General features: G+C 44.0%; 1 protein-coding gene across 1 annotated transcript; it reads right to left on the minus strand.

Moving 5' to 3' along the window:
• Window positions 1-490: 490 nt before the first annotated feature.
• si:dkey-185m8.2 (trichohyalin) lies at window positions 491-15,975 on the minus strand. Its single transcript, XM_048184683.1, has 3 exons — window positions 15,796-15,975; window positions 14,698-15,462; window positions 491-6,092 (listed from the first exon to the last, which is right to left on the minus strand). Exons 1-3 carry the CDS (start codon window positions 15,827-15,829, stop codon window positions 631-633), a joined length of 6,261 nt encoding a protein of 2,086 aa, XP_048040640.1. The 5' UTR covers window positions 15,830-15,975; the 3' UTR covers window positions 491-630.
• Window positions 15,976-16,032: the final 57 nt, after the last annotated feature.

A 16,032-nucleotide genomic window follows, 5' to 3' on the forward strand; every position in this document is an offset into this window, starting at 1 on the left:
TTCAAGCTGTTGAACCCCACTGAAGTCCACTATATGGAGAACAATCCTGGAATGTTTTCCTCAGAAACCTTTTTTTTTTTTTTTGACTTAAGAGAGAAAGACATGAACATCCTTTAATATGAATGTGATTTAAAAAAAAATCGGATTCACCATTACATCCTGTAACAAATATATAACAATTACAAATGAACCATGAGTTATATTTTTATTTGTATAACCTTAACATTATTCACCTCAGAATGCTGTCATTTTACTTATCATCATGGTTCACTGCAAGGTTGTTGAATATGGTGTGCCACAACCCCCCAGAAGTGATGTCATAGCCACAGAACCTATATTTTTTTTATCGCATACTTCATTATGATGAGCTCAGTGTTGATTTTTTGTAATGGAATCATATACATGTAAAAATAGAAACTATAAAGCTTAACTGTCCCACTTTAACCATTGTTCCACTTTACCAGTATTCACTCTACATAAACACAAAGTCTTTTTATAATCTTGTTTATTTTCATTTGTACTGCTAATCACATATATGTTTAAAGTCGAGAATGTCAAGACAATCTACCAGACTATATCATAATTTAAATATTATTAACAGTCATAAAGGCTCACTTTAAATTCTCTATTTCAGTCCAGTTTGTAGTAATGTCCATTGTTTCCTCCAAGCAACTCCTCAACCTTGTCCAGCAACTTAACCACGTGAGATTCCCGATGTCCGTTGTCAAGCACATGGCATCTATTCCCACACTTCAGAACCAGCCGCTCCAGGTCACCGTTTCTCTTCACATGCTGATGGACACTCTCTCCTAATGTTTCCCCCCAGGTGAGCAGAACAACAGCGTGCTTCCACGATGCTTCTCCTAACGCTGACATGGTACGTTCCACTGCACGCATGTACTGACCAGTGAATGATACATAAGCAGGTATTACCAGGATGAATGCATGTGGTCCAGGTTGACACAGAGAGATACTTTGAAAGAGATGTTTTTGAAATGTGCCTTTACTGTCAGTCCCATATCTCCATTTCAGGTCCTGAGGCTCTACAATGGTGATTTGCCTGCTGGATATTTCTCCCCTCCAAGGGTTGCTTCCATTTGCATCAGGCCCCACAATTGTACATTTCGCTGGGTGACGGGGCGACCAGGAGTCTCCTAAAAGCATCAGCCTTAGTTCAGACACAGGAAAGGGTGTACCTCCGGTAAGTTGGAAACTAGCGCTTGAAGATTCAAAGAAGTCTTCCTCACTTTTGCTTTCAGAATTGTCACTCTCACCATCTTCCTCCAGTGTTCGTTTAACCCTCTGGTTCTTTACTGATCTGTTGTTTGCACAGTTTATAGTAGCCAACTCCAGTCGCTCTTCACTTCTTGTGTCTGTTGCGTCACAAATGCCACCCTCCACTCCTACTTCTTGACACAATCCATGGATTTTTTCAGCTTCCATGTGTTTCCCATTAATTTCAGTGCTGTTTTTCCATTGGCGATACCCTGAGAAAGGCTCTTTTTGTATCGATTTGAGCTCTGTGTTATACAAATACTTCTCCCATTTCTCAAGTTCCTCTCGCTTCTTTTCCAGCTTGTCTTGTTCATTATTTAGCTCCAGCGTTCTGCTGTCCAGTTGGTTTTGATGTTCCTCAAGCTCTTTTTCTCTCCCATCTAGTGTTGTTTTTAGGAGTTCTAGCATTTGTGTTTTGGCCTCAACATCGCTCTCTTTTTTCTTTAGATCTAATTCTTGGTTCTGTAAATATTGGTGTTTATTATCTCTCATAGAGAGCTCCAATTGCAGTTGATGCAGATCTGTTTCTCTGGTATCTAAAGAGCATTCTCTGTCTTTCAAAACATCCTGCTGTTTCTTCAGACCGTGTAACAAGTCTTCATGATGTTCTTCCCGTTTTTGCATGACTTGCTGTCTTTTCTCCAAAAAGATTTCTTCACTTTTCAGCTTCTGCTCTCTTTGAGAAAGTGCTTCTTCGGCTTTTATCAGCTCTTGCTCCCTTTTTCCTAATGCTTCTCTGATGCTCTCAAGCTCCAGGTCATGCTCATCAGGTGAAGCTGTCTGGTTTTGCTGAGTATTGTCCTGTTTTTCCATATCTCGTTGTTGCTCCATCAGTCTTTGACCTTTGAGTTCAAGGTCCTGCTCTCTCTGAACAAGTTCTTGCTCCTTTTCTTGCAATCCTTTTATTTTTTGCAGAAGATAATTTTCCTTATTGCTCAACTCGGCTTGCCGTTTTTGCATGTTGTGTTTGTTATCATCAAGTTCCTCTGAGCTCTTTGAAAGTTCTTTGGTTTTTACTTCCCACATCTGCTCCCGTTGATTAAGTTCATTTTCTCTCATTTCCAGATTTGATCTGAGCATCTCCAAAGATTTTTCTTCTTCATTAAGGCTGTGTTGTTTTTCAACAAATTTCTCCTCTGTTTCAAACAGCTCTTGTTCTCTCCTTTCTAGCTGCTGTCTAAGGTTTTCCATATTTTTCTCCTGCTTTTCATTCAGATCTTTTATTTCCTTTTCCTTGTTCTCCAATATCCTCTCCATTGCTTGTAGCTCATCCTTTTTACATTTTATTTGCTGCTCTTGCACCTTTAATTTTTCCTCTTCGACCATAAGCTCTTCCGCTTTTTTCTCAATCTCTTCTCTCATTCTCATCAGATCGACAGCCAAACGCTTGTTATTCTCGCCCTCGTTTACCAGATTCTTCTCCTCTTCTTTAATCCTGTACATTTGCACCTCCAAATTCTGCTTTTCATCTGTTAGTGCTTGCTCTCTCCTAGTAATTTCACCCTCTCTCATTAACAAATCTTGTTTGTTTTGTGCAAATTTTTCTTCTTTCTTTTCTACCTCCCTCTCTCTTTTGCAAAGCTCTTGTTCTCTCTCTGTCTCATGCTCTTCATGCCTCTCTATCAGTCTTTTCTCATAATACACCTTAATGTCTTGCATATCACTCTCTTTCTCTTTCTCCTTCTCATCCATCAGCCGTTTTAACTCTTCTAGCTGTTGTTCTAACCCTTTAGTTTCTTTCATCTGTATCTCATAGCGCTCAACTGAAGTCTTTAACTGAGTCTGAAGTCCCTCACATTTGCTTTTCAGCTCTTTGAATTCTTTCTCCAGTTCTGTGTTCAAGTTTTGTAGGACGTCGTTTTGTTCTTGCTGTTCCCTGTGCTGTTGTCTCAGCTCTTCTGAGCGTCTTTCATTGTCTGCGTGTTGCTGTTGTAACTGACTGATTATATTCTCTTTCATCTCCATTATTAGTCTTGTTTCCTCATACTGTTTCTTTATATTTTCCATCTCCTTTTCCATAACTGTATTCTTTCTTTTGTAGACCTCCATCTTTACGTCAAACTCCTCCTCTAGAAGTTTTAGTTGAGCAGCACCTTGTTCAGTATTTGCTTGAACACAGTTTTTCAACTTTTCTATGTCTCTTATATGCTTTTCATGGACTGTTTGCAGCAGTGTCTCCATTTCTTTGTCTTTCTCCATGTCTCTCTCATTTAATTTGGTTATTTCATTTTCTTTTGTTTGTAGCTCCTCATCTAAATGTTTTAGTTGAGCTGCACTTTCCTCAATATGTGCTTGAATATTCTCTCTTAACTTTTCAATGTCTTTTTGTTTTTCACAAATGTTTTCCTGCAGTGTGTTCATTTCTCTGTCTTTCTTCAGGTCTCTTGTTCTTAATTGGATTATTTCCTCATCTTTTTTTTTTAATTCTTCCTCTAAACGCTTCAATTGAGCAGCACTTTCTTCAATATTTGACTGAAGACTGACTTTAAATTTTTCAGCGTCTTGCTGTTGGCCAATAATATTTTTCTTAAGTGTGTGAATTTCATTGTCTTTCTCCAGGTCTCTTTGTCTTAATTTGGTTATTTCCTCTTCTTTCATTTTCAGCTCTTCCTCTAAATGCTTCAGTTGAGCCACACTTTCTTCAATATAGTCTCTTAACTTTTCATTGTCTTTCTGTTTTTTGCTAATGTTTTGCCCAAGTATGTCAATTTCTCGTTCTTTCTCCTGGTCTTTCCGTCTTAATCTTTCATTTTCCTTTTCTTTTACTTTGAATTCCTCCTGTAGATGTTTAAGTTGTGCAGCATTTTCTTCAATATGTGCCTGAACACTGTCTTTTATCTTTTCAATATCATTTTGTTTTTCGGAAATGTTTTGCTTTAGTTTGTCAATGTCTTTGTCTTTCTCTAGGGTTTTTTGTTTTAATTTGTCTATTTCATCTTTTTTTGCTTTCAACTCTTCCTCCAAAACTTTAAGTTCAGCTGTGTGTTTTTCAGTATTTGTCTGAACAGTGTCTTTTAACTTTTCTATATCCCTCTGTTTTTCGGTAATGTTTTGCTTCACTGTCTTCAGTTCTCTGTCCTTTTCTTGATCTCTTTGTCTTAATTTGACTATTTCGTCTTCTTTTTGCTGAAGCTGCTCTTGTGTTTTAGCATTTCGATTCAGCTCTTTTTCCTTGTCTTTCATCGTTTGCTCTATTTCTTTGTCTTTCCCTACAAGTTTATCTATGAGCGTGTTGTATTTCTCCACAATGTCTCCACGCATTTCTCTCTCGGCTTCTGTTGTTTTCACTTGCTCTTGATAAGACATTCGTAGCTGCTCCATCTCTTTTGTCATCATCTCCATCATCTCTCTCAGCTTGTCCATCTCTTTCTCTCTCTTCTCAACCTTTTCCCTGAATTTCTCACTTTGTTCTCTTTCTCTGCTCTCAGCCTTAAGTTTCACCTCCTCAATTTCTCTTAAAATGTTTTCAATGTCATTGTCCTTCTCTTTCAATTTGCTCTCTATCTCTTGCTTTTGCTGCCTGGCCTCTTCTTCATACCTGCGTTGTGAGGAATCCATCTCTTTTTGAGTTTCATCAGCCTTGCCTCTCATACTGTCAATCTCTTTTTCAGCGTCCAGCAATTTGTTTTTAAGTTCATTCATCTCGTCCAAGTGAGCTCGCTGAATTTCGGTCTCTCTCTCTTTTCGTTCTTGCTCTTTCATGGCACCCAAACGCTCCAGTTCCAGCAATTTTATTTGAAGCTCGTCCACTTTCTCTTTAAGTTCTTCCCCCTCGCGTTCTCTTTCCTCTAATCTCATTAGCAGTTGCTTGTTCTCTTTCACTCCCTGATGGTGAGTCACCATGACTTTGCTTATTTCAGCGCTCAGCTCTTGTATCTCTCGCTCCTTGTCTTCCGTTAACCACGCCATCCTTTCCTCCAGCTCACCCATCACACTTCTCCTGTCATCTTCGCCCTTGTACGGTGACTCTTCCCTTTCGGCCTTCTCAGGAGATTGTACTTTGTCTTTTTTGCGTCTATCGAAAAACCACCGAATGCTCTTGACCTCTCGTTCCTTCATCTTCTTCAGTTCTTCCTCCTGCCGTTGAAACTTTTCGCTAAACTCCTTGATCTTCAGTTGAAATTTTTCATTTTTTTGTCTCCCTAACTCTTGAATCTCATGCACTAGTGGCGAGAAGGCCTCACACCGATTTCCCGCCACCATCTTCTCAATCTTCTCCAGAAGTTCTGTTATTTGTGCTTTGGAATTCTGTGATTCCAAATAAGAATTGCTGCTGATGACGTGGAACCTATTCGAACATCGTTCCACCAACCAGCGAAGTTCCTTTCCTCCTCCTTGGATGTGCTGCTCAATTGTGACTCCCTCTCGTAGCTGGTCGCCCCTTGTGAACAGAAGAAGTGTATGTCTCCAAACCGTCTCTCCCAGAAGCTCCAAGTGCTCCCGCACCGACTGTGCTTGGACGAGTGCGTCCACTCTTAATGTCAAAAGAAACGCATGAGGTCCAGGAGGACATAACGTTACGCTCATTCCAATCTCTCGCTTCACTCTCTCTGGAGTTGTTCCCTCTGGTCCGTCCTCCCATCCAGGCACATCCACCACCATCACCAGTCTATTAGATACCTCTGTCTGCTGTCTCGAACACTCCTCTGTCGCCGCTCCACTTTGAAAGTATCCTGGTCCTCCGAGGATAGCGTTTCCAGCCGAGCTTTTCCCCGTTTCTCTCTCTCCCAGCAGAACCAGTCTCAGCTCCGGGAGACGCCGTGAACCTCTGGAGAAGAGATTCTTCTCATCCTGGTCTTCAATTTGAGGATTGTCATCTAGAGGGGACAGGAGACACAATACACAAAAACAAATAAATGAAGTTGTTACTTGTTTCTTTTGTTGACATATCATTTAGATGGATTTTTATGTTATTCAAATCTTTTTGCCAAACAAAGGTTATATACATCACTGTGCTAATGTATTATGTAGGCCTGTATTAAAATCTTACAAAATTGTAGTGTCTGCATACATTCAGATCACACATAGAATTTATGAAATTCCATCATTCAGATTTACATAATGATTGACCTTAAAGGGTTAGTTCACCCAAAAATTAAAATTCTGTCATTAATTACTCACCCTCATGTCGTTCCACACCCGTAAGACCTTCGTTCATCTTCAGAACACAAATTAAGATATTTTTGATAAAATCCAATAGCTCAGTGAGGCCTCCATTGACAACAAGATAATTAACACTTTCAGATGCCCAGAAAGGTATTTAAAACAGTTCATGTGACTACAGTGGTTCAACCTTAATCTTATGAAGCGACAAGAATACTTTTTGTGCACCAAAAAACCCCCCAAAATAACGACTTTATTCAACAATATCTAGTGATGGCCGATTTCAAAACACTGCTTCATGAAGCTTCGAAGCTTTACAAAATTACAAATCTTTTGTTTCGAATAAGTGGTTCAGAGCGTGTTTCAAACTGCCAAAGTCATGTGATTTCAGTAAACGAGGCTTCGTTATGTCATAAGTGTTTCAAAATGTTTCAAAATTTCAATGGTTCACGTGACTGGCAGTTTGATACACGCTCTGAACCTCTGATTCGAAACAAAAGATTTGTAAAGCTTTGAAGCTTCATGAAGCAGTGTTTTGAAATCGCCCTTCACTAGATATTGTAGAATAAAGTCGCTGTAAAGCTTTGAAGCTTCATGAAGCAGTGTTTTGAAATCGCCCATCACTAGATATTGTAGAATAAAGTCGCTGTAAAGCTTTGAAGCTTCATGAAGCAGTGTTTTGAAATCGCCCATCACTAGATATTGTAGAATAAAGTCGCTATTTTGTTTTTTTGGTGCACAAAAAGTATTCAGTCGCTTCATAACATTAAGGTTGAACCATGTCTTTAGTACTTTTCTGGGCATTTTAAAGTGTCAGTTATCTTGCTGTCAATGGAGGCCTCACTGAGCCATTGGATTTTATCAACAATATCTTAATTTGTGTTCTGAAGATGAACGAATGTCTTACGGGTGTGGAACGACATGAGGGTGAGTAATTAATGACAGAATTTTCATTTTTGGGTGAACTAACCCTTTAAATGTTCAGTATTTTAATTATTTTTTAAGGAGCAAAAAAAGAAATTGTTTGCTGTAACAGCACTAATATACAGCACTAATATACAGAGCATCTGGTCTTTAGCAGGTCTTAAAATTAGGTAAATACAACCCTGCTGGTGTTTGATTAGCAGTGCCTGACTGCTACTTTACACTTTTAATTCCTATGGAAGCAGAAAGGGTGTACTTAGTTTGTCACACATTTTTGTTAAACACACACACGCTTTTGTTAAATAAACCATGACACGGTGTAATATGTCATGTGCTGTTGTCATCTGAGGTTGTATTTACCTAATTTTAAGAACGATTTTTATTATTTTTTATTCTGATACGTAAAACCATAGAATTCAAAATTGCATACTTTCCTTTTCACATGACTCTACATGTGACTGTTTTTTCTACATATGGTAACACTTTAGAATACTGATCCTTCATTAATGAATAAATGAACAGGGACAAATGAGTAATGCATAATTAACACTCTAACTACTATTAAATGTGCTAAAGAGGATGTTTTGTTTTATACATTTTTGCAATATTACTTGAAACTGTCTTTACTAACTGATGATAAAAGACTATTTATTAGGTGCACTGAAAGGAATAATATTAATATACATCATCTGTGCACGAGGTAGGGCCTTAAAAACATCAGCCAATCGATTGGCCCTCTGGCTTTTCAATCACTGCCATTACGTTCCTTGTGAGAGACGTGTGCGTATTGGCCCTCTGGCTTGTCAGTCACTGCCATGACATTCCTTGTGCGAGACGTGCGTGGATGTGCGTTCCGGTAACTTTCCACACTCTACAGGCGCCACATGCAATGTTTTTGTCAGGAGACAGGAGTAACAACTGCAGATTATGAGTTACCTGCGGTGAGTCCGACATAATGAATCCACTAACATGACACAGCGAATGCTGGTGGTAAACACTTGTGTTCTAATACTCGTGCACAAGTTTTGGGAGGCGTTCCCTCAAAATGAGCTGTGAAGCTGTGAAACTCAGTAACAGTCTTTGGTTTCTCAGTCGACGAAAATATCCTCTTTAGCACCTTTAACTAAAGTAACTACTGTTCCCTTTCGTGGGAACTATCGACGCTGTGTGGTAACGCATTGGGAACCTTCTGCGTGATGTCGTCACTGAAGCACTCATGTATCTAGCCAATCGCGAAGCGAGACGTCAGAGACGGGTGACGTCACGGACCAGGAAACTATAAAGCACACTCGGATGCAGAGCACGCCAGCTTCTGTGTCTTCAGCAAGCGCTCTATGTTATCTTGTGTGTCTTATTTGGTGTTGTTTGTCCTGCTTATTTTTGGAAAACATTATCTCTTCGTCTGAGGACAAGAGTGTTACTGTGCACCACACATATATATATATATATATATATATACATATATATAGTGAATAAGACACGAGTGAAATGGCGGAAGGCAGACAATTTAAAAAGTGTGTTCACCCATGCACACGGTATATTCCAGATGGGGACACTCACGAGATGTGTGTTGTCTGCCTGGGGGTTGAGCATGCACAGGCAGCTCTCGAGGGGGCTGTCTGTGTTCATTGCGAGAAGCTCACCCTCAGAGTTTTAAGATCACGCCGGGCACTCTTTCACGATAAAGAGGGTGCTCCGGTCGGCGTTCCCCGCGGATCGGGTCCCGCTGTTGCTGAGGCGCAGCGGCGGCTTCATTCGTGGGGTTCGCAAATGGAGCTGGCAGAGGGGGTTGAGACGGGCCCAGCCTTATCTCGCCCTTTACCTGCCAGCCCCAGTGCCTCTTCTCAGGCGGCGGAAGCACGCGCTGCGGTTTCTTCCCCCCAGAGAGAGGCACCCGCGCTTCATCTCTCTTCCTCTGAGGAGGTTGATGTGATGAGCGTGGGGGAAGAGGAACCGCCACCCTCTTGCCCAGCACATGAGGAGCTCCTGGAGGTAGTGACCAGGGCTGTGGCCAAATAAAAAATTGACTGGCCAGCAGAGCGGGCAGTTACTAGACCAAAGAGTAAGCTGGATGAGCGCTTTCTGCCCGCTCGGTCACTACCTCAGCGTCGGGGTTTGCCCTTCTTTCCGGACCTCCACACCGAGGTCTTGAGGTCTTGGAAGAAGCCGGCATCATATCGCGTCTTCAGCCCCCAGACCTCAATGTATAGTAACATCGTGGGGCTGAAGCAGCAAGGCTATGCGGCGATGCCTCGGGTGGAAGAGACGCTTGCGGGCTATCTCTCCCCCGAGTCTGCATCGTCGCTGAAAACCCCGACGTTGCCCACCAAGCCATTAAAAACTACATCAGGCTTGGTGGGCAAGGCTTATGCGGCAGCAGGTCAGGCAGCGGCATGTCTACATACCATGTCGCTCCTACAGGCATATCAAGCCGACCTGCTGGGGGAAGTGGAGAATAGCGGGGAGGCCACGTATGAGTGCATCCAGGAAATCAGGATGGCAACTGACCTGGCTCTCCGTGCCACCAAAGAGACGGCAAAAGAAATCGGCCGCTCTATGGCAGCATTGGTGACTACGGAGAGGCACTTGTGGCTGAACCTCTCGGACATAAGGGAGCGTGACAAAGCCTCCCTTATGGACGCGCCGCTGTCTCCTGCGGGCCTCTTCAGGGACGCCGTTACAACAGTCGTCGAGAGGTTCCAGGAGGCTAAGAAACAATCTGCGGCGTTCCAGAGGTTCATCCCCTGCAAACCAAGAATCCCTCCCCCCGAGGCTGATGAGCGGGATCAGCCTCGGCCGTCAACGAGCTCCTCAGCGCACCACAGAGCGCAAAAAAAAGATCAGCGTGGCCGCCCGTGCTCCCCCGCAGAGAGTTTGGGGATCGAGTCGGCCCGCTCAGCCGAAGCCTTCTAGGGGCAGAACGGACCTGCGCGCCGTTATCCTGGCCCGGAAGGCTTCGAAGCGGTCCTGATGTCTGTGGGTCAGGAACCGATGAGGACGGCCCCCTCCGAAGGGAGCCGGCGAAAAATACATCTAAAAGCCGCTTCCCTTCGGCGCCCTCAGGGGATCGTTATGCCAACCCTGCCACCCAGTGTGCGTCAGGGCGCAGCGGTCTCCACCGACCCTCCGAGGAGGGCCGGCCACTTGATTCGATTGTTCTCTGCCGGTGCGCCGCTTCAGAGCGTCGAATCAGGTGCTCAAAAAACACCAGAGGCCAGTCTCGAGAGACTGGTTCCCTTAGTAAATTTTCTGGTAGAATGGAAACTTCTTCCGAATATATCAAAATGGGTGCTGCTCACTATAAAAGAGGGTTACAAGATCCAGTTCGGGTCTCGCCCACCCAGATTCAACGGGGTCCTTCCCACAGTGGTAACCCCCGAGCAGTCTCTGGTTATGAAACAAGAAGTTGCGACACTTTTGCGAAAAGGAGCTATAGAAAGGGTTCCTCCTCCCAGGAATCAGTCAGGGTTCTACAGCCGTTACTTCATTGTTCCAAAGAAGGATGGAGGTCTACGACCTATTATAGATTTACGTGTGCTAAATCGCTCAATACAAAAGCTCAAGTTCAAGATGCTGACACTCAAACAGATTATACCACAGATCAGGTCCGAGGACTGGTTTGTGGCAATAGACCTGAAAGATGCTTACTTTCATGTGTCCATCCATCCTTCTCACAGGAAGTTCCTCAGGTTTGCTTTCGGGGGCGAAGCTTACCAGTACAGGGTTCTTCCGTTCGGCCTATCATTATCACCCCGCACATTCACGAAATGCGTGGAAGCAGCTCTGGCTCCGCTGAGGATCCAGGGCATTCGCATACTGAATTATATTGACGATTGGTTGATTCTAGCTCAGTCAGAGCAACTAGCAGTTCAGCATCGAGATGCTGTTCTGTCCCATATGAAGAGGCTTGGGCTGAGGCTCAATGCCAAAAAGAGTGTGCTAGTTCCAGCTCAATCCACCAACTATCTGGGTGTAGTGTGGGGCTCCACCACGATGCGGGCACATTTGTCTCCCGCTCGGGTGAGTGCCATTCTTATGGCTATGAAAGGGGTGAAGTTAGGCCAGTCACTCACTGTAAAACAGTTCAAGAAACTGCTGGGTCTGATGGCAGCTGCATCCAACGTGATACCTTTTGGCCTTCTGCACATGAGACCCCTACAGTGGTGGCTCAGGACCAGGGGGTTCTCCCCGAGGGGAAATCCCTTTCGCATGATCAAAGTCTCAAAACGATGTCTTCGTTCTCTGACCATGTGGAAAGACCCCCGGTTCCTGTCCCAGGGACCCGTGTTGGGGGCCCCTACTCGTCGAGTAATGCTTACGACGGACGCCTCCCTCACAGGCTGGGGAGCGATCATGAGTGGTCGCTCAGCTCAGGGTCTTTGGGAAGACCATCAGCTCTCTTGGCACATAAATCGGCTAGAGATGATGGCAGTGTTCCTAGCTCTGAAACACTTTCTCCCAGACCTGAGAGGTTACCATGTGTTGGTTCGTACGGACAACACTGCAGTGGTTGCATATATAAATCATCAGGGGGGTCTGCGGTCTCGCCGACTATATTACTTGGCCCGTCAGATCCTCCTGTGGTCCCAAGGGAAGCTGCTCTCGCTGAGGGCAGCTTACATCCCGGGACATCAAAATGTGGGAGCAGATGCCCTGTTGAGGCAGGGGCCAAGGCCCGGGGAGTGGAGACTCCACCCAGAAGTGGTGAGTCTCCTATGGAAAAATTTCGGTCGAGCGGAAGTCGACCTGTTTGCCTCGGGAGAGTCAACCCAGTGTCCGCTCTGGTACTCCCTAACACATCCAGCACCTCTGGGTCTGGATGCTATGGTGCAGACGTGGCCGAGGCTGCGCCTGTACGCATTTCCCCCGATCGCCCTGCTCCCGGGAGTTCTGGAAAAAGTACGCCGAGAAGGGGCCAATCTAATACTGGTAGCCCCATTCTGGCCAACCAGGATATGGTTCTCAGACCTAGTGTCGTTACTCAACGGCTCCCCAATGGAGCTTCCTCTCAGACAGGACCTCCTGTCTCAAGCAGGCGGCATGATTATACATCCCCGCCCAGAACGACTGAAACTATGGGCCTGGCCTCTGAGGGGGCCAGACTCATAGATGCTGGTCTCCCAACCGAGGTTGTGGAGACCATTCTTAACTCCAGAGCTCCCGCCACGAGGAAGTTGTATGCCTACAAATGGAATTTGTTTTCTACCTGGTGTAGACACAATAATACGGACCCTGTCCTTTCTTCTGTTAGCTTTTTGCTAAAATTCCTCCAGAAAAAATTCTCGGAGGGCCTATCTCACTCAACCTTAAAGGTTTATGTTGCAGCAATTTCAGCATATCATGCTCCTCTTGAGGGGAATATCTCGGTAGGTCGAGACCCCCTCGTCACACGCTTCCTCCGTGGCACACTGAGGTTGAGGCCTCCAGTGCGCACAAGGGTGCCAACCTGGGACTTGGCTGTGGTCTTACAAGGGTTAGCTGAGGCTCCCTTTGAACCATTAGAGGAGGTTCCTGAGAGGTTCCTCACTCTGAAAACGATTCTTTTATTAGCTATCACTTCTCTGAAGCGGATAGGAGATTTACAAGCACTTTCTGTTGCTCCCTCTTTCCTTGAATTTGCTCCAGGAATGGTGAAAGCATTCCTGTATCCTAAACCGGGGTATGTCCCAAAGGTCCCTACCAATGTCCCAGGCCCCATTGTGCTTCAGTCTTTCTATCCTCCTCCATTTGAATCTGCGGATCAGGAAAAATTGAATCTGTTATGCCCGGTAAGGGCTTTGGATACTTATGTCCACAGAGCTGCCCTGTGGCGTAAGTCAGATCAGTTGTTTGTCTGTTATGGGTCCCCTAAAAAAGGGGGCCCAGCATCAAAACAGAGAATGAGCAAGTGGGTGGTCGAGGCCATCTCACTTGCATACGAAGCGGCCGGACAGCCCTCTCCCTTGAATGTTCGCGCCCACTCTACCAGGGGTATGGCGGCATCAAAAGCTCTGATGTCAGGAGTCTCCATGAGTGACATATGTGATGCAGCTGGATGGTCATGCCAGCACACATTTATTAAATATTATAACCTTGATGTTGGCTCCACTCCGGGGTCCTCTGTCCTGTCAAGATAACCTTGGCAAGTGCTTGAGCTACGGCTCAGTTGGGATTGCGTTCCCAATGCGTTACCAGGCAGCGTCGATAGTTCCCACGAAAGGGAACGTCTCAGGTTACAGATGTAACCCTGGTTCCCTGAGTAGGGAACGAGACGCTGCGTCTCTTGCCGTACCCCTGCACACTTGCAAGTGCTTGCTTCAGACTTACTTAGAAGCTGGCGTGCTCTGCATCCGAGTGTGCTTTATAGTTTCCTGGTCCGTGACGTCACCCGTCTCTGACGTCTCGCTTCGCGATTGGCTAGATACATGAGTGCTTCAGTGACGACATCACGCAGAAGGTTCCCAATGCGTTACCACGCAGCGTCTCGTTCCCTACTCAGGGAACCAGGGTTACATCTGTAACCTGAGACGTTGTTTTCATACCTCCCAGAGAGCTACTAAGAACTACTATATACAGGTTCATAATTAACATGAATGATGCATAATATATAATTAATTCTAAAGTGAAGATCGTGGTAACCCACCAGTAATGACTGAAGTATCACCAAATCCTTCAATAGGAATTATTAATTATTTGGATCAGTATTCTAAAGTGAGAAACATGATAACTCTCTAGTAACTACTGAAGTCATTGTAAACTTTTGAGGATTTTGTACATTGTACATTAAGAAAAAGAAAAAAAAAACCTAAAGTCAGTCTGTTGAATTTGATACACTGCAAAAAGCACTTTTATCTTGTTTTCCAGTATGATTGTCTAAACATTCTTTAATTAAGATACATGACATAATGTTTTCTAAGGAAAAAAAGATCAAAATAAGTTTAGAAAAAAATCAATTTATTAAATAATTCAAAGGCAAAATGTTTTCTATAAGCATATACTCTTTTCATGTAGATACATTTTAGGTTTAAAATATTGTCATTTTGCTTCTTGATTTAACCCTTAATCGTCTGTTAGTATCATTTTGACCCGAAAGTATGTAATTTAAATAATAATAATAATAATAAATGTGTTCATCTTAGTGGTACCAGACTTTGCTTAAAGGGTTAGTTCACCCAAAAATGTAAATATGCGCAAAAATAAATAATTTAAAACTCTCAGATTTCATGAAATATATCTTAATTTGTGTTCCAAAGATGAACAAATGTCTTACAGGATTGTAAAAACATAAGGGTGAGTAAGTAATGACAGACCTTTTATTTTTGAGTGAACTGACCCTTCAAGTATGTTTATATATTTGTACTGGAACTCAAGACAAAAATATTGAGGAAGAACACATTTCGCAGGCTGTTCACTCACTCATCAGCGCAGCTCTGATGGTTCCTCTGAGTGTCTGCACCTCCATCAGCCTCTGTTTCTTCCTCCTTTCTCGTGCCCTCCGTTTACTCTCCACCTCCAGTTCTAGAAGCAGCATATCTGTCTCATAATATCTCCCTCCTCTCTCTCCGATCAGCTCATCCAACTTCTTCATCAGTTCCTTCATCTGCGATCCATCATCGACACGCCGCTTGTTCTCCAGAACGTGAAACCTGTTCCCACACCGTTCCAGGAGCCTCTGGAAGGCCTTGCCGCCATTTTGAATCCTCTGTTCGATGGGAACAGAGCCCAGTTCGTCCCCTCGTGTGAACAGCACCAGTGTGTGATCCCACACCGCTTTGCCCAGCAGCTCCAGGTGCTCCTCGATCTGCCGATGATACTCGGCTGTCACTGACGTACAGGATCGCACCACTAGAAGAACGGCATGAGGGCCTGGTGGACACAAGGACATGCTTCGCTTAGTTTCTCTCCTCACCCAACCGGGAGTCCCATTCACTGGATAGTACCATTCCCAGCCCGGGGTGTCCACAACCGTGACGCGCCTTCCTGCCACATCTGCGCGCCTCTTCACACACTCCTCAGTCGGTTTATTCACCTCAAACCCTCCTGCCAGGCCTAGAATAGTATTTCCAGCTGAGCTCTTCCCAGCACCTTTGCGGCCTAGTAAAACCACACGAAGTTCGGGAAGAGGAGATGGCTGGTGACTGAGACTTCCTCCATTGGCCTCAACTGTCTGCGGTGTCCTGTCTGTGAGAGATAAGTAGTTTAATTTTAATGCATGGTCGCAGTACAATCCAAAAGTAATTCATACTTGTATTCAGCAAGGATGTATTAAATTGGTCAAAAGTGATATTAAAGACATAACATTAGACATAAAGCCATGTGGGTGTTGAAAATGAGGACAGTCTGTACACTCTCAGAAAAAAAGCTGTGACATTTTGTGTAGGTTTGTCGTTAGTGAAGGAAAAAAGGTTCTGAAGAAACACTTGCTTTGATGTATTGTTTGTCTAATGCAAAGAAATTTAGACATGTTTTCACATGTGTGCATGTCATCTTCAATCATGATCATATTTATCTCACCCAAGAATGAGGGATCCTCCTTCTTTTTTTCCATCTTTGTCTGTCTGCATTCGTCCTCCTTTGCTCTTCGTTTTGAGCAATATTTTTTTACATTGGCATCGTTTTACACTCCAGTATCTTTCAAGCGTAATCGATTCACTTCCTATCAATGCATGGAACAACAGTAGAGCGGAACAGAGCGCTGAACGTGGAAGCTTGGTCATGTGACTAACCTGTGGTTTTCTGTAACTTGCACAG

This window comes from Megalobrama amblycephala, linkage group LG3, assembly GCF_018812025.1.
Source record: "Megalobrama amblycephala isolate DHTTF-2021 linkage group LG3, ASM1881202v1, whole genome shotgun sequence".
Lineage (NCBI taxonomy): Eukaryota > Metazoa > Chordata > Actinopteri > Cypriniformes > Xenocyprididae > Megalobrama > Megalobrama amblycephala.

What these genes read in the sequence shown, in the direction of transcription:
- si:dkey-185m8.2 (XM_048184683.1), bottom strand. Translation starts at nt 15,829, where the DNA reads ATGGAAAAAAAGAAGGAGGATCCCTCATTCTTGG. An exon ending in GGAGGATCCCTCATTCTTGG is followed by an intron (nt 15,463 to 15,795) that starts GTGAGATAAATA and finishes TATCTCTCACAG; the next exon opens with ACAGGACACCGCAGACAGTT. An exon ending in CATCAGAGCTGCGCTGATGA is followed by an intron (nt 6,093 to 14,697) that starts GTGAGTGAACAG and finishes TGTCCCCTCTAG; the next exon opens with ATGACAATCCTCAAATTGAA.